General features: G+C 41.8%; 1 protein-coding gene across 1 annotated transcript in view; it reads left to right on the top strand.

Annotated features, from left to right (window-relative positions):
• si:dkey-106n21.1 (solute carrier family 23 member 1) overlaps window positions 1-21,595 on the top strand; it is an 83,377-nt gene that overhangs the window by 38,092 nt on the left and 23,690 nt on the right. The window contains exons 5-6 of the mRNA XM_064928887.1: window positions 6,124-6,305; window positions 19,551-19,668. Of these exons, the coding sequence (XP_064784959.1) occupies window positions 6,124-6,305; window positions 19,551-19,668 (300 nt within the window). The remainder of the gene's footprint in view (window positions 1-6,123; window positions 6,306-19,550; window positions 19,669-21,595) is intronic.

Genomic DNA, 21,595 nt, shown 5'->3' with positions numbered 1-21,595 from the left:
CAGAACTTTGCCTACTGTTCTGACTTGATGTAGCCTATAGCCTGTTTTAGAGAAATGTCATCATCAAATATGGTCTGCTTATGTGCCCCCTTAATTTATCCTATGGTTCTGACTTGGTATACAGGGAGAATACTGTACAAATAGTGTCGCTGTACATTTTGGGGTGGCAGGTAGCCTAGTGGTTAGAGCATTCGGCCATTAACCGAAAGGTTGCTGGATTGAATCCACGAGCTGACAAGGTAAAAATCTGTTGCTCTGCCCCTGAACAAGGCAGTTAACCCACTGTTCCCTCGGTAGGCTGTCATTGTAAATAAGAATTTGTTCTTAACTGACTTGCCTAGTTAAAATAAAATAAAATAAATACACCGCGTCACTACGAAGAAACAGGCGTCCTTCCTATCTCAGTTGTCTGAGATACTCACTTGCCAAGTTAAATATAGCTTAAATTAAATTATTAGTATAATTTTTACATTTCAAAAGTAATGAACAAATAGTTATATTGACTGGTGGCATTGTCATGCTGGAGGGTCATGTCAGGATGAGCCTGCAGGAAGGGTACCACATGAGGGAGGAGGATGTCTTCCCTGTAACGCATAGCATTGCTATTGCCTGCAATGACAACAATCTCAGTCCAATGATGCTGTGACACACCACCCCAGACCATGACGGACACTCCACCTCCAAATCGATCCCGCTCCAGAGTACAGGCCTCGGTATAATGCTCATTCCTTTGACGATAAACGCGAATCCGACCATCACCCCTGGTGAAAAAAAAACGCAACTTGTCAGTGAAGAGGACTTTGCCAGTCCTGTCTGGTCCAGCAACGGTGGTTTTGTACCCATAGGCGACGTTGTTGCCTACAAGCCCTCTGTCCAGCCTCTCTCAGCCTTTTGCGGACAGTCTGTGCACTGATGGAGGGCAGTTGTTGTTGCCATCCTGTACCTGTCCCGTAGGGGTGATGTTTGGATGTACCGATCCTATGCAGGTGTTGTTACAGATGGTCTGCCACTGCGAGGATGATCGGCTGTCCTTCTTGTCTCCCTGTAGCGCTGTCTTAGGTGTCTCACAGTATGGACATTGCCATTTATTGCCCTGGCCACATCTGCAGTCCTCATGCCTCCTTGCAGCACGCCTAAGGCACGTTCACACAGATGAGCAGGGACCCTGGGCATCTTTCTTTTGGTGTTTTTCAGAGTCAGTAGAAAGGCCTCTTTAGTGTCCTAAGTTTTCATAACTGTGACCTTAAATGCCTACCGACTGTAAGCTGTAACAGGTGCTTGTTCCTTATTTGTTTATGGTTCATTGAACAAGCATGGGAAACAGTGTTTAAACCCTTTACAATGAAGATATGTGAAGTTATTTGGATTTTACGAATTATCTTTGAAAGACAGGGTCCTGAAAAAGGAACATTTCTTTTTTTGTTGAGTTTAGATCGATGAGGACAAAAAACTGTTTAATCAATTTTAGAATAAGGCTGTAACCTAACAATATGTGGAAAAAGTCAAGGGGTCTGAATAATTTCCGAAGCCTTCAGAAAGTATTCATACAGTACCCCTTGACTTATTCCACATTTTGTTGTGTTACAGCCTGAATTCCAAATGGATTGAAAAAAAAAATAATTCTCACTCATCTACACACAATACCCCATAACGACAAAGTGAAAACACGTTTTTAGAAATGTTTGAACATTTCTAGATAATTTAATGTATAAATAGCTAATTTACATAATTATTAAGACCCCTGAGTGAATACTTTATAGAAGCACCTTCTGTGTTGATTTCTGCTGTTAGTCTTTTGGAGCCTTATTTCTTATCCTTCAAGCTCTATCAAGTTGATTGTTGACCATTTCTTGACAGCCATTTTCAAGTTTTGCCAAAACCTAATTAAGTCAAAACTGTAATTAGGCCACTCAGGAACATTCAAATCAAATAAAAGCAAATAAAATCCAAATTTATTTGTCACAATGCGCCGACTACAACAAGTGTAAACCTTACCGTGAAATGCTTACTTACAAGCCCTTAACCAACAGTGCAGTTCAAGAAGAGTTAATAAGACAATATTTACCAAATAAACTAAATTAAAAAATAATAAAAAGTAACACAATAACATAACATCAATGAGAACATATACAGGGGGTACCGGTACCGATTCAGTATGCGGGGTACAGGTTAGAGGTCATTTGTACATGTAGGTAGGGGTGAAGTGACTATGCATAGATAATAAATAGCGAGTAGCAGCAGTGTACATGTAGGTAGGGGTGAAGTGACTATGCATAGATAATAAATAGCGAGTAGCAGCAGTGTACATGTAGGTAGGGGTGAAGTGACTATGCATAGTTAATAAATAGCGAGTAGCAGCAGTGTACATGTAGGTAGGGGTGAAGTGACTATGCATAGATAATAAACAGTGAGTAGCAGCAGTGTACATGTAGGTAGGGGTGAAGTGACTATGCATAGTTAATAAATAGCGAGTAGCAGCAGTGTACATGTAGGTAGGGGTGAAGTGACTATGCATAGTTAATAAATAGCGAGTAGCAGCAGTGTACATGTAGGTAGGGGTGAAGTGACTATGCATAGTTAATAAATAGCGAGTAGCAGCAGTGTACATGTAGGTAGGGGTGAAGTGACTATGCATAGATAATAAATAGCGAGTAGCAGCAGTGTACATGTAGGTAGGGGTGAAGTGGCTATGCATAGATAATAAATAGCGAGTAGCAGCAGTATACATGTAGTTAGGGGTGAAGTGGCTATGCATAGATAATAAATAGCGAGTAGCAGCAGTGTACATGTAGGTAGGGGTGAAGTGACTGTGCATAGATAATAAATAGCGAGTAGCAGCAGTGTACATGTAGTTAGGGGTGAAGTGACTATGCATAGTTAATAAATAGCGAGTAGCAGCAGTGTACATGTAGGTAGGGGTGAAGTGGCTATGCATAGATAATAAATAGCGAGTAGCAGCAGTGTACATGTAGTTAGGGGTGAAGTGGCTATGCATAGATAATAAATAGCGAATAGCAGCAGTGTACATGTAGGTAGGGGTGAAGTGACTATGCATAGATAATAAATAGCGAGTAGCAGCAGTGTACATGTAGGTAGGGGTGAATGTAAAAGTGACTATGCATAGTTAATAAATAGCGAGTAGCAGCAGTGTACATGTAGGTAGGGGTGAAGTGACTATGCATAGATAATAAATAGCGAGTAGCAGCAGTGTACATGTAGGTAGGGGTGAAGTGACTATGCATAGATAATAAACAGTGAGTAGCAGCAGTGTACATGTAGGTAGGGGTGAAGTGACTATGCATAGATAATAAATAGCGAGTAGCAGCAGTGTACATGTAGGTAGGGGTGAAGTGGCTATGCATAGTTAATAAATAGCGAGTAGCAGCAGTGTACATGTAGGTAGGGGTGAAGTGACTATGCATAGATAATAAATAGCGAGTAGCAGCAGTGTACATGTAGGTAGGGGTGAAGTGACTATGCATAGATAATAAACAGCGAGTAGCAGCAGTGTACATGTAGGTAGGGGTGAAGTGACTATGCATAGATAATAAACAGTGAGTAGCAGCAGTGTACATGTAGGTAGGGGTGAAGTGACTATGCATAGATAATAAACAGTGAGTAGCAGCAGTGTACATGTAGGTAGGGGTGAAGTGACTATGCATAGATAATAAACAGTGAGTAGCAGCAGTGTACATGTAGGTAGGGGTGAAGTGACTATGCATAGATAATAAACAGTGAGTAGCAGCAGTGTACATGTAGGTAGGGGTGAAGTGACTATGCATAGATAATAAATAGTGAGTAGCAGCAGTGTACATGTAGGTAGGGGTGAAGTGACTATGCATAGTTAATAAACAGTGAGTAGCAGCAGTGTACATGTAGGTAGGGGTGAAGTGACTATGCATAGTTAATAAATAGCGAGTAGCAGCAGTATACAAAACTGTAATAGTCCAGTGGTCATTTGAGTAGTTGTTCAGCAGTCTTGTGGCTTTGCGGTTCTAACTGTTATAAGGAGCCTTTTGGTCCTAGACTTGGCGCTCCGGTATCAATGTTGTCTTGGTAAGTGATTCCAGTGTTCATTTGGCCTTGTGTTTTAGGTTATTGTTCTTCTGACAGATGAATTAGTCTCCCAGTGTCTGTTAGAAAGCAGACTGAAATCAGGTTTTTCTCTTGGATTTTGCCTGTGCTTATACCTGTATTCCTTTTTCTTTTTATCCTAAAAAAAAAATCCTTATTCCTTGCTGATGACAGGCATAGAAATAACATAATGCAGCCAGCACTATGCTTGAAAATATGAAGAGTGGTACTCAGTGATTTGTTGTGTTTGGATTTGCCCCGAACAAAACACTTCATATTCAGGACAAAAAGTTAATTTCTTTGTCCAATATTTTGCTCAGTATTGCCAAAGTGCCTTTTTGCAAACAGTATGCATGTTTTGGAATATTTTTAGTCTGTATATGCTTCCTTCTTTTCACTCTGTCATTTAGGTTAGTATTGTGGAGTAACTACAATGTTGTTGATCCATCGTCAGTTTTCTCATATTTCAACCATTAAACTCTGTAACTGTTTTTAAATCAACATTGGTCAAATCCCGAAGCAGTTTACTTCCTCTTTGACAACTGAGGTAGGAAGGACGCCTGTATCTTTGTCATGACTAGGTGTATTTATTTTTATTTAACTAGGCAAATCAGTTAAGAACAAAGTCTTATTTTCATTGACAGCCTAGGAACAGTGGGTTAACTGCCTTGTTCAGGGACAGAACAACATATTTTTAACTTTTCGGCTCAGGGATTTGATCTTGCAACATTTTGTTTACCAGTCCAACGCTCTAACCACTAGGCTACCTGCCGCCCGAATTGATACAACATCCAAGGCCTAATTAATAACTTCACCATGCTCAAAGGGACATTCAGCGTCTACTTGTTTTTTTATTTTTTTAAACACATCTACCAATCGGTGCCCTTCTTTGCGAGGCATTGAAAAACCTCCCTGGTCTTTGTTGTTGAATCTGTGCTTGAAATTCACTACTTGATTGAGGGACCTTACAGATAATTGTATGTGTGGGGTACAGAGATGGGGTAGTTATTCAAAAATCATGTTGAACATTATTATTGAACACGGAATGAGTTCATGTAACTTATCATGTGATTTGTTAAGCTCATTTTTACTCCTGAACTTATTTAGGCTTATCATGAAAAAGGGATTGAATACTTATTGACTCAAGAAATTTCAGCTTTTAATTTTGTATTCATAAAAAAAATATATACTAACAAAATTCCACTTTGACATTATGGGTTATTGTGTGTAGATCGACGACACAAAATCTCAATATAATAGAAATTCAGGCTGTAACAACACAACAGAATGTGGAAAAAGTAAAGGGGTGGGAATACTTTCTGAAGGCACTGTACATCAAGACATGCACATGGTGAACTCGTACACATTGTAAATACGTCATTAGAATGCACTATTTTCGAACGTGACCTGCCACTTGCATGTCAATATCTGACTGGGATTTATTGAAGTTTGCAGTCACCCCCTATCTGTAAGCATGACCAGTTCCACAGGAATGCTGGCCAATGTTGACTCCAATGCTTCCCACAGTTGTATCAAGTTGTCTCAATATCCAGTGGGTGGTGGGCCATACTTAATACAACCAGGAAACAGTTGCGCTGGAAAAACCCAGCAGCTTTTCAGTTCTTCACACACTCGAATCGGTGTGCCTGGCACCTATTACCATACCCGTTCAAAGGCACTTAAATATGTTGTCTTGTCCATTCACTCTCTGAATGGCACACATACTGTACACCATCCATTTCGCAATTGTCTCAAGGCTTAAAAATCTTTATTAACCCTTCTCCTTCGCTTCATCTACATTAGATTAACAGGTGACAGGTGGATTAACAGGTGGATTAACAGGTGACATCAATAAGGGATCATAGCTTTCACCTGGATTCACCTAGCCAGTCTATGTTATGGAAAAAGCAGGTGTTTCTAATGTTTTGTACACTAAGTTTATTGCTGCAGTGGCAAGTGGAAACATAACCAACCCTCTTAAATACATTAGCTTCCAGAGAATAAAGCTAATCCAGTCTCACGCTAATCTCTTTGCCTTGTCATTCACAGATCCAGGGGGCCATCTTGGTGTCTTCCCTGCTCCAGCTAGTACTGGGCTTGTCAGGTCTAGTTGGTCTGGTGCTGAAGTTTATCGGGCCACTGGCCATCGCTCCCACCATCAACCTCATTGGCCTCTCACTCTTCATAGAAGCCGGGAAGAAATCTGGGGCCCACTGGGGAATAGCTGCCCTGTGAGTAAAAGGCATTTTGCAATATTCCTGTGAAAACTGACTTTCACTGTTGTTGTATATTCAATGGAGGTGTGCAGAGGTTTTGAACAGGTTGCTCGAGGCTTCATTTGGCGCCACAGCACTCAATGTTCAGATAATTTGACACTTGTTCCGTGACCAATGCAACCTTGAGGCGAGCAAACCATTAATAATAAGAGGGGCCTGACAATGACCAAGCCTTCTTGTAGGTCTATATACACTCTGTTTTTGTAGCCTTTTGAATGCAAAACCAAATATGTGACCGACCGGCTCGATTCTGTCTTATGTAGCAAAATTTTAAATAGAGTTTTTAGAGACTCAGAGCAAGAAAATTGTATATTATACACTACAGTTGAGGAACAATGGCAAAGTAATTCTGCTTGAAAGGTTGATAAACTTTGAGAAAATTGCCTGTGAATATTTGAGTACACCTACTGGAGAGCTCTTTGTCTACACCCATTCAGCATTGTTGTCACAATAGTCATAATGATTGGACCAAGGTGCAGCGTGCGTAGAGTTCCACATATTTTAATTAATAGAAACTCACTAACAAAACAAACAAGCACAAACGAAACGTGCTGCTACTGGTGTGCACACAGGCAACTATCTGTAGACAAGATCCCACAAAGCACAATGAGGAAATGGCTGCCTAAATATGATCCCCCATCAGAGTCAATGATAAACAACTGTCTCTAATTGGGAACCATACCAGGCCAACATAAACCATTAATCACCTAGATGACCCACCCTAGTCACTATCACGCCCCAACCAACAGAGAATAAACAGCTGTCTATGGTCAGGGCATGACAATTGTTCACATCCTCTTAAGCCTTAACCCCACCCATCTCTTTCACATATAAGGCCATGTGCTAAACAGAGTGAGTACGGTAGTGTACTAAACTATCACATTTCAGGTAAGACCCAGATGCAGACAGTGTTGAAGTAACAACAGTTTATTACTAGTACAGGGGCAGGCAAAATGACAGGCCAAGGGCAGGCAGAGGTTGGTAATCCAGATAGGGTGCAAAAGATCCAGAACGGCAGACAGTCTCAAGGTCAGAGCAGGCAGGGGTCAATAATCTAGTGTGGTGTGGCAAAGTATAGAACCAGCAACACGTGCCAGTATTGTGGAAAATCTCAATAATATACAAATTCCTAAAGCATCTAATCCCTCAGTGCTAAATGACTACCGCCCTGTCGCCTTGACATCCTTAGTAATGAAATGCCTTGAGAAAATTGTGAAAAGTCATATTCTTAGTGCCACTCAGAAGCTTCTCGACCCAGTTCAGTTTGCATATCAGCCTACCAGAGGAGTTGATGATGCCATTATTACCCTCCATTACATGGTCTATAGACATCTAGAGGGTGCCAAATCCCATGTCCGGGTTCTGTTTGTTGACTTTTCTTCTGCCTTCAATACAAACCAGCCTTACATTCTGGCACAGTGACTCATTTGGAACTTCTCCTTAGATGGGGGGCTGGTTTTGTGGCTGTTGGACTTCCTGAGCCATGCTAACAGCGAGTCAAAATAGGTCCCCACGCGTCGGATATATGCTAATACCAACACAGGCTCTCCTCAGGGATGTGTTTTGTCCCTACTCCTGTACATCTTGTACACTAATAGTTGTACTAGTTCCCATATTGACAGACTTCTCGTTAAGTTCGCTGATGACACTGCCTTGATCAGCCTGTTGCATGATGATGAGGAACATTATGGCCCGGTCCTAGATGACTTTGAAGAGTGGTGTGAGGAATCCCACTTGGTCCTCAATACCAACAAGACCAAAGAGATGTGCATAGACTTCAGGAAGCGTACAACACCTACCTCTGCAACATCTATCAGAGGTCAGAATATTGACATTTTTGAGGAATACGAATATCTGGATGTCCTTTTGGACAATAAGCTTCAGTGGATTAAATGTACAGACCTGCCACCAAAACCTGCGGACGCTCCTTCACTTCAGTGAATGTGAGTAAAACATTTAAACGTGTTTAACCCTCGCAAGGCTGCCAGCCCAGACGGCATCCCCAGCCGCGTCCTCAGAGTATGCGCAGACCAGCTGGCTGGTGTGTTAACGGACATTTTCAATCAATCCCTATCCCAGCCTGCTGTTCCCACATGTTTCAAGAGGGCTACCATGGTTCCTGTTCCCAAGAAAGCTAAGGTAATTGAGCTAAATGACTATCGCCCCGTAGCACTCACTTCCGTCATCATGAAGTGCTTTGAGAGACTAGTCAAGGACCATATCACCTCCACCCTACCTGACACCCTAGACCCACTCCAATTTGCTTACGCCCCAATAGGTCCACAGACAACACAATCGCAATCACACTGCACACTGCCCTAGCCCATCTGGACAAGAGGAATACCTATGTAAGAATGGTGTTCATCGACTACAGCTCAGCATTTAACACCATAGTAATCTCCAAACTCGCCATTAAGCTCGAGACCCTGGGTCTAAACCCCGCCCTGTGCAACTGGGTCCTGGACGTCCTGACGGGCCGCTCCCAGGTGGTGAGGGTAGGAAACAACACCTCCACCCCACTGATCCACAACACTGGGGCCCCACAAGGGTGCATTCTCAGCCCTCTCCTGTACTCCCTGTTCACCGATGACTGCGTGGTCATGCACGCCTCCAACTCAATCATCATGTTTGCAGATGACAATACAGTGGTAGGCTTGATTATCAACGATGACGAAACAGCATACAGGGAGGAGGTGAGGGCCTTCGGAGTGTGGTGTCAGGAAAATAACTTCACACTCAATGTCAACAAATCAATGGAGACGATTATGGACTTCAGGAAACAGCAGAGGGAGCAGCCCCCTATCCACATCGATGGGACAGTAGTGGAGAAGGTGGAAAGCTAAGTTCATCGGTGAACACATCACGGACAAACTGAAATGGTCCACACATACAGACAGTGTGTTGAAGAAGGCGCAGCAGCTCCTCTTCAACCTCAGGAGGCTGATTAAATTTGGCTTGTCACCAAAAAACACTCAAACTTTTACAGATACACAATCGGGAGCATCCTGTCGGGCTGTATCACCGCCTGGTACGGCAAGTGCTCCGCCCACAACCGTAAGGCTCTCCAGAGGGTAGTGAGGTCTGCACAATGCATTACTGGGGGCATACTACCTGTCTTCCTGGACACCTACACCACCCGATTACAGGAAGGCCAAAAAGTGCATCAAGGACAACAACCACCCGAGCCACTGCCTGTTCACCCCACTATCATCCAGAAGGCGAGGTCAGTACAGGTGCATCAAAGCTGTGACAGAGAGACTAAAAAACAGCTTCTATCTCAAGGCCATCAGACTGTTAAACAGCCATCACTAACATTGAGTGGCTGCTGCCAACATACTGACTCAAATCTCTAGCCACTTTAATAATTAAAAATTGGATGTAATAAATGTATCACTAGCCACTTTATATAATGTTTACGTACCCTACATTACTCATCTCATATGTATATACTGTACTCTATACCATCTACTGCATCTTGCCTATGCGGTTCGGCCATCGCTCATCCATATATTTTTATGTACATGTTCTTATTAATTCCTTTACACATGTGTGTATAAGGTAGTTGTTGTGAAATTGTTAGATTACTTGTTAGATATTACTGCATGGTCGGAACTAGAAGCACAAGCATTTCGCTACACTCGTGAAATGCTAACCATGTGCATGTGACAAATACAATTTGATTTGATTTGAAGCCCGGTAAAACAGATCAGGTTTTGACACTAAACAACCAAAGCTTTCAAGAATGGTTTATACTTTGTCTATCGACATGTCTGTATACAGTTTTCTCAGTGACATCATTAATGTTTTTAGGGCTTCCAAGTGGCGCAGCTGTCTAAGGCACAACATCTCAGTGCTAGAGGTGTCAGTACAGACCCTGGTTTGATCCCGGACTGTATTACAACTGGCTGTGATCGGGAGTCCCATAAGGTGGCGCACAACTGACTCACCTTCCGGGTTAGGGGAGGTTTGGCCAGTGTAGGCCGTCATTGTTAAGAATGCATTCTTAACTGACTTGCCTAGTTAAAAGTAAAATAAAATGATATTGACATCAAACTTGTCATGAAAGATTATACACAAAAACAAGCTACATTACATCAGCAGCCTGGTGGTCCAAAATTGCATGACTGGTGTATTTTAACACCAATAAACCCATCCGTTTAAAATGTATTTAGTATTATGTAAATCTAGCAAACCAGGCAACTGAAAGCAACTTTCTAAACAATGTTTTGGCTTATTGCTAGCTTGTTAGCTAGCTAACCAACGTTAAGTTAGCTGGATAGCCAGTTCAAATAATGGCTATATCATATAGCTGACAATGTCTTAACTGTAGCTCTTTTGTATTCATTATTACAGGAAAATAATCTCACTACAAGATCATTATTTACAAGTTAATGGCGAGCTAATTACAGAAAATAGCTTACGGTTGTGAGTGTGACAAAATTAAAGCAGGGCTTTCTACTGTATAATTTTAGAACTTGGATACTGTCTCGTTTGCCTAACGTTATATCCTAATTTGACATTGATGCAGGTCATGTTGTTCTTCACATTACCGTCTCTGGAATTTGTATTTATTATGGATCTCCATTTGCTGCTGCCAAGGCAGCTACTCTTCCCGGTGTAAAGCAGAATTAGGGCAGTTGTACAATTTTAAAAACTGTAATAAAACACAGAGGGGAGACAGAGAGCTGGTTTCAAGCGCAGGGCGCAGTAGGTGTTTATTGCAAAGGCCCACGGGAGAAGGCAGGTAGCTGGGTCCAGGGGCAGGCAGAAGGTCATACACAGGAGGAGGCAGGTAGCTGGGTCCAGGGGCAGGCAGAAGGTCATACACAGGAGGAGGCAGGTAGCTGGGTCCAGGGGCAGGCAGAAGGTCATACACAGGAGGAGGCAGGTAGCTGGGTCCAGGGGCAGGCAGAAGGTCATACACAGGAGGAGGCAGGTAGCTGGGTCCAGGGGCAGGCAGAAGGTCATACACAGGAGGAGGCAGATAGCTGGGTCCAGGGGCAGGCAGAAGGTCATACACAGGAGGAGGCAGGTAGCTGGGTCCAGGGGCAGGCAGAAGGTCATACACAGGAGGAGGCAGGTAGCTGGGTCCAGGGGCAGGCAGAAGGTCATACACAGGAGGAGGCATGTAGCTGGGTCCAGGGGCAGGCAGAAGGTCATACACAGGGGGTCCAAAAAGGCAACAGTACAGGCAGGGAAAAGGCTAGTAACATAGTCCGGGAGATCAGGCAATAGGAAGATAACAGGAAATCCAATAGGCTAAAGTATAGGCAGGGAATAGGCAAAAAGGCATCATTAGTGAGGCAGGCAAAATCTATCATACACAGGCGTAACTCACAGGAAACCCAGCGCTCTGAAAGACGTGTGTCACAAAACAAACAATACCTCAGTGATGGGGTGCAAAGAACTGAACTAAATAAGGTATGATAATGACATACAGGTGTGTGAACAGGTGATTAGAATTCAGGTGATTGGGATCTGGAGAGTGAGCTGCGTTCAGGGGATCGAGGTGTTTGAGAGTGTGAGCTGGAAAGAGGGCTGGAAAGTGGCCTGCGTTCAGGGGATCTACGTGTTTGTGGGTGTGAGTTGGAAGCAGACGTTACAAAAATATTAAAATAAATTCACAGGTTTCACAACACACTGTGGGCCCTCAGGCCCCTGCCCCACCACTACCACATATCTACAATACAAAATCCATGTGTACATGTGTGTATAGTGCATATGTTATCGTGTGTGTGTATGCATGTGTCTATGGCTATGTTTGTGTTGCTTCACAGTCCCCGCTGTTCCATAACGTGTATTTTTATCTGTTTTTTAAAGAAAATTTTACTGCTTGCATCAGTTACCTGATGTGGAATAGAGTTCCATGTAGTCATAGCTCTATGTAGTACTGTGCGCCTCCCATAGTCTGTTCTGGACTTGGGGACTGTGAAGAGGCCTCTTGTGGCATTTCTTGTAGGCTATGCATGAGTGTCCGAGTTGTGCACCACTAGTTTAAACAGACAGCTCGGTGCACTCAACATGTCAATACCTCTCATAAATACAAGTAGTGTTGAAGTCAATCTCTCCACCACTTGGAGCCAGGATAATTCATTTTAGCGCTCTGTGCACATCCAAAGGCCAGCCGTGGTGTCCTGTTCTGAGCCAATTGCAATTTTCCTAACTCCCTTTTTGTGGCACTGGACCACATGACTGAACAGTAGTCCAAGTGCAACCAAACTAGGGCCTGTATGACCTGCCTTGTTGATAGTGCTGTTAAGAAGGGCGAGCATCGCTTTATTTTGGACAGACTTCTACCCATCTTAGCTACTATTGTATCAATATGTTTTGACCATGACCGTTTACAATCCAGGGTTACTCCAAGCAGTTTAGTCACGTCAACTTGCTCAATTTCCACATGATTTATTACTAGATTTAGTTGAGGTTTAGTGAATGATTTGTCCCAAATACAATGCTTTTAATTTCAGAAACATTTAGGACTAACTTATTCCTTTTCACCCATTCTGAAACTAACTGCAACTCTCCGTTAATTATGTGTTGCAGTCATTTCAGTCGCTGAAATGTACAATGTTCAGTCATACGCATTCATAGACACACTGGCTTTACTCAAAGATTGAAAAAAGTAAGGGGCCTAGACAGCTTTACTGGGGAATTCCTGATTCTAACTGGATTATGTTGGAGAGGCTTCCATTAATGAACACCATCTGTGTTTTTTTTAGATGGGTAACTATCTATCCACATTATAGTGGATAGATAGGAGTGTAAAGCCATAACACATACGTTTTTCCATCAGCAAACTATGATCAATTCATGTCAAAAGCCATACTGAAGTATAAAAAAAACAGACCCACAATCTTTTTGTCTTCAATTTCTCTAGCCAATCATCCGTCATTTGTGTAAGTGCTGTGCTTGTTGAATGTCCTTCCGTTTAAGCATACTGAAAGGGAAGGACATCCTGTAAAATAGCATTGTATCTGCTCAAACACAATTTTTTCCAAAAGTGTACTAAAGGTTGTTAACAGGCTGATTGGTCGGCTATTTGAGCCAGTAAATGGGGATTTACTATTCTTAGGTAGCGGAATTACTTTTACTTCCCTCCAGGACTGAGGGCACACACTTTCTAGTAGGCTTACATTGAAAATATCATCCGCTATTTTCCTCAGTAATTTACTATCCAAGTTGTCAGACCCCGGTAGCTTGTCATTGTTGATAGACAACAATCATTTTTTCACTTTACGGAATTCAAAATTACAATGCTTGTCTTTCATAATTTGGTCAGATATACTTGGATGTGTAGTGTCAGTATTCATTGCTGGCATGTCATACCTAATTTTGCTAATCTTGACAATGAAAAAATCATTAAAGTAGACGGTTTTGTGACGAATGAGCCATTTGATACAAGGAATAATGGAGCTGAGTTTGCCTTTTTCCCCAAAATGTGATTTAAGGTGCTCTAACGTGTTTTACTATCATTCTTCATGTAATTTATCTTTGTTTCATAGTTTTAGTTTTTTTGTAGTTTCTTCTTCTTTTTATTTAGTTTAGTCACATGATTTCTCAATTTGCAATCCGTTTGCCAATCCATTGTGCAGCCAGACTTACTTGCCATTCCTTTTGTCTAATTCCTCTCAGCCATACAATTGTTAAATTCCTCATCAATCCATGGAGATTTAACAGTTTTTACAGTCATTTTCTTAACGGGTGTGTAACTGGAATAAGCAATTTCATAAAAGTGTCAAGTGCAGCGTCTGTTTGCTCCTCATTACACACAACAGACCAACAAATATTCTTGACAAACAACATAGGAATCACTACAAAACTTACTGTATGATCTCTTGTACACTATATTAGACCCAACCTTTGGAATTGTATTTTTCCCAGATATGGCTATTATATTGTGATCACTACATCTGATGGATCTGGAAACTGCTTTCAAGCTAATTTCTGCAGCATTAGTAAAGATGTGATCAATACATGTTGATGATTTCATTCCTGTTTGTAACTACCCTGGTAGGTTGACTGATGACCTGAACCAGGTTGCATGCACTGGTTACAGTTTGAAGCTTTCTCTTGAGTGGGCAGCTTGATGAAAACCAGTCAATATTTACATTACCCAGCAAATATACCTCTCTGTTGATATCACATACATTATCAAGCATTTCACACATTTTATCCAGATACTGACTGTTAGCACTTGGTGGCCTATAGCAGCTTCCCATGAGAATGAGTTTTAGGCGAGGTAGATAAACTTGTACCCATACTACTCAAACAGTATTTAACATGAAATCCTCTCTAAGCTTTACAGGAATGTGGTTCTGAATATAAATGGCCACACCTCCACCTTTGGCATTTCTGTAGATCTTATAAACATGTATTGCTACCACTGTATCAAAGGTATTATCTAAGTGAGTTTCAGAGATAGTCAGAATATGAATTTCATCTGTTACTATGAAATAATTGATTCCATGAACCTTGTTTCTTAAGCTGTGTTAATGTGGGCTATTTTGCGCACTTTTCTTCTGGGATGCTTGTTTATTTTCATTGCTTTACTAGGAAGCTTAGCAGATGTAGATATGTTCATGTTATTTATGTTCGTGCAGGGTGAGCTGCACACAGTGGACTTCCTACTAGGGCACACCACCTCAGTGTTAACAGTATACATCTAGTTCATAGGCACATGATTATTGCATACAATAGCTGTAGGATCAGCAGAGGCATTCAGGGCAGTTAGAGGGACATAAATTAGGGTACTTACATTGTGTCTACCAATGCCCATGGTATAATGTACATTTGCTGAAGATTCATGACAACTCAGTGTCACAATGATAGGGATTAACTGAGCTGGGCTCGGGTCATTGATCATTCATTGTCTCTATAATGCTGTGAAAGGATCCAGGAACCCAAATGATTTAGGTGGATCCAAAGCTACTTATAAGACGTGTTTTGTTTCCAAAAGGTATCAAAATTGTCAAGAAAAGTTACACCCATGGAGCTGCAATAATCACACAGCCAGTTGGGAAGAGAAAAAATCTCGCTAAAGCGTTCAATGCCACAATTCAGAGAGAGCACGGGGCCAGATATGATGGGTCTTTTATTAGTGTCTACAGTAGCAGAAAGTCAAATCCAGTTTCAACTATTCAGAGCTGCCCTTCATAATGTCATTAAAACCCACGTGGACTACGATGGAATTGATTTCCAAGTTCTGACATGGTACATTCAGGAGCAGCTTTGTAATGTCATTCACTCAAGCTCCGGGATAGGACATTGTTTTTGCACCAGGAACGGTCACACAATTGCTGCAATGGAACTCTGAGTGACCTGGTTTGCCCCGAAACAAAGCATAATAGATACAGCTCCTACAGCGATGGAACCTTTCATTTATTTCTCCAGACAAACACACACTATATCAAATGAAATCAATGTTTATTTGTAACATGCACAGGACACAGAAGGCGTAAACTGTACAATGAAATGGTTCCTTGCATAGTGGGGTCTTTTGTTTAGACATACAGCTAGCTAGACAATGAGCCATAATTCCAAATCATAACGTTACTACCATGCATGAATCTACAGGTAGCTAAAGCTAACCAACTAGGTTCAATGTTAGCTAGCTAGCTAACATTAGGCTTTAACTAGCAATGCAAATGTCTCTGTGATACGAATAATATTACAGATCATCCACGTAACGTTAGCTAGTGAGCCAGCCAGCCAGTTAACTTTAGCTAGCTAGCTAGCAGTACACCTTAACCTGCAAAGAAAATAACTTTCTGGCAAAAGTAGTAACGTATAATATCTGAAAATGTAGCTAACTAGACTCTCTTATCTGTATACATGGATGAACGCTTCTCCCTTTCTGTTACGGATGCCCTTAGTTCATAAATATAATCCGGAGACAGGTGTTTTTTTTGTAGTTCTTTGTGATATCTTTAAAAAAGCTGTGTTAGAAAGGATTACCTACACATACTGAGCAGCTCATGTTATAGACATGGCAGACCAATCTGAACTCATCTCCCGGCATGTCCAGCCCATCCATTATCTCAGCCAATCATGTATGGCTAGGGTGAAGGTTCCTGACTTTTTCCGTGGCTAAACCAACTAGGCTCATGATTTAACAATTTTATTCGTATTATGGTATCCCAGGAGGTCTGGAGGCGAAAGAACTGCACACCTGTTTAGGCGAGGTGCTGGTTAGTGGAGTAGAACACTCAAAAAAGAAAAGGTGAGCCGCACACTTTAGGAGCTCAAATGCAATAATCAAATAACCTAATAACCAACATTTCTACAGACAAGCTGTCGTCATCAGGGTACAGTATAATGGCAAACACTGCAGGTCACTAAGCTGATGGCACAAATTAGGGGCAATTAGGGGAGAATGCCAACCAGCAGTGCAGCCCACATATAGGGAGCACCGTGGCACACCGTAGGAGATAAAAAGAGAGGCAGAGAGTGAGCCAAGAGGCGGGAACAAAGCTCCCAGGGCACGGAACCAAATACGAGGAGGTGGCCCAGAAAGTTATTATATTGTTACGTTTATTTTATGTTGAAATGTATGTTTTATGTTGGTATTCTAGTCATAAAGGCGTGCTTTCTGACTAGAATCTCCCTGTCTCTGTGTCCATCCCTGTGCGCTCAAATCCAACACCCCGTGGTTTACCACAGTATGTACAGATGGCATACAAGTTTGTTTTTAAGGCACATGTTCCAGAAGGCATTTCTGCCAAAAAAAAACACATTTTGATAAACAAATGTTTACTTCCAAATGCCTCTCCTGTGAAGTAGTTTCCTAAAATGAGTCACATATGATCAGCGTGGTCTAACAAACAAGCCAGTAGAACATGTGACAGTCTCTTCTAAGAGGTAACTCACAGTAAGCAAGGAGAAAACAAAAGATTTTCCCAGGAGACACAGCTTCAATTGACCCAATGTTCAGGCTTTATCTGTGTCACAATAGTTGGTTCTGATTCAAGTCACACAACTTCAGTCCCGACTTCAGTAGTCATGCTATTCAACTCTCATCCCCAAATGACAATTTAAGCAAATGTTTCCGATTTAATGATCTGTGTTGTCCTAAATGCCCTTCTGTACAGGCTCTTTGCCCAGCGAACGGACGACATCTGCTCCCTACCAGTTAATCTGACAAAGCTCCAACCGCCTCAGATCTTAAAAAGTGCCCTGCAGACAGAACTGTCACCAGCCAACTCACTGCACCCCTCGCTCAGCCTCTCCTTCAACTCTTACCCCACCACCCAACCCAACCCCACTCCAACCCCTGTGAAATGTGTCTTTATTTACAAAAGGGCGGGCGGGTGGGTGTCTCTGGATAATGTCATAACTAAATTCATTACGGTGAGAGAATCTTGTGGGATCCTGTCTCCATGTCTGGCTACTAATCAGCCACATCCCACTTAGCCTAGTGCCCCTTTCCTCCCTCTCTCCTACCATCTTGAGTCCTCCTGCATGCTCAGGGGCTTAGCCGAGTCTCAGGGCGGCCACTGCTGTCGTTGCTGTGCCAGACAGTGCCGGTTTATGAATGGAAGCTGAAAAAGTGACCACTGAGCTTCTCGACCAATGTCTACATTTGATACCGTTCCATTAATTCCATTCCAGCCATCCTCATTTCCTTCACCTGCCTCCACTGCTGGCAGACAGGCATCCACACCCTTCCTTGGAATCTCTGTCAAGTGCCTTTTAGTGCTGGGGAAATTATTATGTAACCACTCTTTCTGGTAGTAAGGGGAATCCGTCTAAATTCTGGAAAACTGTCAATCTCTGAAGCAAAGCTGCCACTACTCTCAAACCCCTGGATGCTGTTTATCATTTTAATTACTCATCACTGCATTCTTTACCAAAGGTTGGCTGGACCGCTTTAAAGACACAAGCTATTTTTGTTTACAAAGCTCTGCTCCACAAACTTCCGACTTAACTAACATCAAATTACAAGTTATCAAACCCATTCACAGGTGTGTCTAGAGTGTTAGGTAAATCAGATTTTAATTTCCTTGTTTCCTATGTTTTGAATAATCTCCAAAATACAGTATGTTTCGACTGGATGCTTCGGTGTCCCTAAGGCAAATCTGACAACTGACTGATTTTTATAATCAAGAATGTGTTTATTTAATTGACTGTGTTTTGTATGTTAATATGTATATTGTGTATATTTATGCTTATATATACACTTGCCTATGGATGGACTTGTTTTGTAATGCGCAGGCCAGTGCTCGTTTTTAAAAAGAGACTTTAGTCTCAATATGACATCCATGTTAAAATAAAGGTAAATAATGAAAATAGGGGTCACATACCTAGCCTGTGTTCTGGAAAGGTTTGCTATGGAGGCAAAAACTGTGGTTGCATGGTTGGATGTATTGATAGTGAATTAGATAGGCTTTATTCCTGGAAACAGTGCTGGGAGTTGAAGAGAGGATCTGCATCGTGGGGAACACCCTTGACCGGCTTCATACAGCTGTCACAATATTAGACGGCACCGATAGCACCCAAGGCCAGGCAGTGTAGTGTTAGGAAATATGCCCCAAATGGCACCCTATTCCCTATATAGTGCCCTACTTTTGCCCATGCACCGCATAGGGAATAGGGTGCCATTTGGGATGCAAACTTAGTGAACAGGTTATCACTCATCTGAGCGCTGTTATCAATCTACAAATAGTTACCATCAGTATCCCACAATTACATAAGATAACATGCATTTGATTGTCATAATATGTTCTGGGGTTTATCTTTAATACACTATGAATTTCAGTTAGTTTTATCACCCAGGATTAGCCGTAATCTCCCTTTTGTTGTGAGCTTTAAGCAACGTCTTAACGTCTTAAATAAAGGGTGGGATCACACTCGCACAACCGCATGTAATGACATGTTATTCTTTGAGCTAATTCACTCCAAGTTGATGCGTATGAAAACATGTCAAGTCTATATATGGGGGCGACAGGTAACCTAGGAGTTAAGAGTGTTGGGCCAGTAACCGAAAGGTTGCTGGTTTGAATCCCCGAGCTGATTAGGTGAAAAATCTGTTGATGTGCCCTTGAGCAAGACACTTTACCCCAATTGCCACTGCAATCTCTCTGGATAAGAGTGTCTGCTAAATTACTCAAATGTGTAAGTTATTGTGGCCCTGGGTTAGAAACCACTGGCTTAAGTTGGTCCAATGTGCGTGAGAATCCTTGTGTTTGTCTTTCCTTCCCACAGGACAGTGTGCCTCATCCTTCTGTTTTCTCAGTACCTGAGCAAAGTTGAAGTTCCTTTGATTGCTTACAAGGATAAGAAGTGGGAAGTGTTCCAGTATCCTCTCTTTAAGCTGTTTTCAGTAAGTTACTATACCTGTTTTCTGTGCTGAAAGATACTCGCTTCATATATACAGTACATCACCGTTTTATAACCACACTTTAATTCTGCACACGTTACAATGTTTCAGACACAGACTGTGTACTTTGTGGCCCTTCGTAGCCCTTACATAAACACCTGCAGTATACAACTTCTGTTTAAAGAAAATGCATTTCTTACAAGAAAATGTATGAACATTGTTACCATTCATACATCTGTTACCATAAAAACTCTATTGTTCTAAATTAAATGTTTACTCAAACCAGAAATATCTTACCGTACGGACTCGAGAGAGGCGAAGGTTGAGAGCTGTGCGTCCTCAGAAACACAACCTAACAAAGCCGCACCAATGTGTCAGAGGAAACATCGAAACACAACCCAACAAAGCCGCACCAATATGTCAGAGGAAACACCGTACACCTGGCGACCGTGTCAATGTGCACTGCGCCGGGCCCACCACAGGGCCAAACCCTCCCCTAACCCGAACGATGCTGGGCCAATTGTGCGCCCCCCATGGGTCTCCCGGTCGCGGCCGGCTGTGACAGAGCCTGGACTAGAACCCAGAATCTCTAGTGGCACAGCTAGTACTGCGATGCAGTGCCTTAGACCACTGCAGGTGTCAGTTTTCCTAGGATGTGGCGGATGGGTGTAAGCATCTGCCTCTGGTGCTGAAAGTTGCATGTTCAAATCCAGCGATAGAAAGTTGTTTTTTCGAGTTTTGGTTTTAGCCTATCCTAAACCTTAACCCTTACCTTAACCATTCTGATTTAAAAACCTAACCTTAAGATATAGGTGTTAATGACTAAATCTAACCCTAACCTTAAAAATGTGGAGTTAATGCCTAAACTTAACCTTAAACACTTCGAAATTTGACGTTTTTAAAGAACGTCTAAATTTGACATTTGAGAAACATGGATGAATGTCTGATTCTGATGTGAGAGCTTGTTGTTTAGTCCAGGACTACATTTAATCTGGGTCCAGGAAACTGGCCCACTGTGCGCTACAGTAACAGAACACTTTTGGAGCCAAGCATAATATGAATGTCACTCTCAGTGCCTTCTCTTTTAACACCAATTTAGTAGCAATACATTCCTTTGGGAGTGATGATTAATGGACAGTCTATGCCAAAGGCAAGTTAAAAAAATGATGGGATAGAAAAAAAGCTAAACCATAGATGAAAAGGAGTTCACAGCAGGGTTTAGTCATTATTATTTGCACACCACGATCTACTCCTCGATGCACCTCTATGGAACTCAAATTTTGCCAGTTGGGAAGTGTCAATCAGGTGTCAACATCACAATAAAAAGCTTGTAAGAGAGCCTAACAGTATCAGAATAAGGATGTTCCACCCTGCATCTAGGGAACTTCTGGAGTTCCCTTGTGATAATGTGGAAGAGGTACTGTATGTCAATACAAGCACACACCTTACATTTACATTCTAGCAGCACTTTAGAGTTGTCACCTCTCTGCATGGATACCTACCATTCACATTTCAACTTGACGTCTGATGGAAATGACACAATGAATACAAACAAAAACATGCCACAAAGTAGCAGCATAAATACTATATGTCTCTAAACGATGGTTAAATGACATCTAAACTAAATGATATGTCTAAACAATGTATCTAAATTCTATTTTTAAATTATATGTCTCATTAAGATGTCTAAACTAACCGATGTTTCTAAATTATGTGTCTAAATGATCTCTTAATGAGATGTCTAAACTAAACAATATGTTGAAACAAAGTTTAAACTTTTTTACTTATTTATTTTATTTGACCTTTATTTATACAGGGTTTTCTCATTGAGATAATATATCTTTTCCAAGAGGGAGCTGGTCCAATAGCAGCAGGGGGAACAACGTTCCAGACAAAACAACTTACATACACTAACGCAACATTAAACAAA

Source organism: Oncorhynchus masou, chromosome 22 (assembly GCF_036934945.1).
Source record: "Oncorhynchus masou masou isolate Uvic2021 chromosome 22, UVic_Omas_1.1, whole genome shotgun sequence".
Classification (NCBI taxonomy): Eukaryota; Metazoa; Chordata; class Actinopteri; order Salmoniformes; family Salmonidae; genus Oncorhynchus; species Oncorhynchus masou.
Note: the sequence above shows the minus strand (reverse complement) of the source record. Positions and strands in the feature narration are given on the sequence as shown.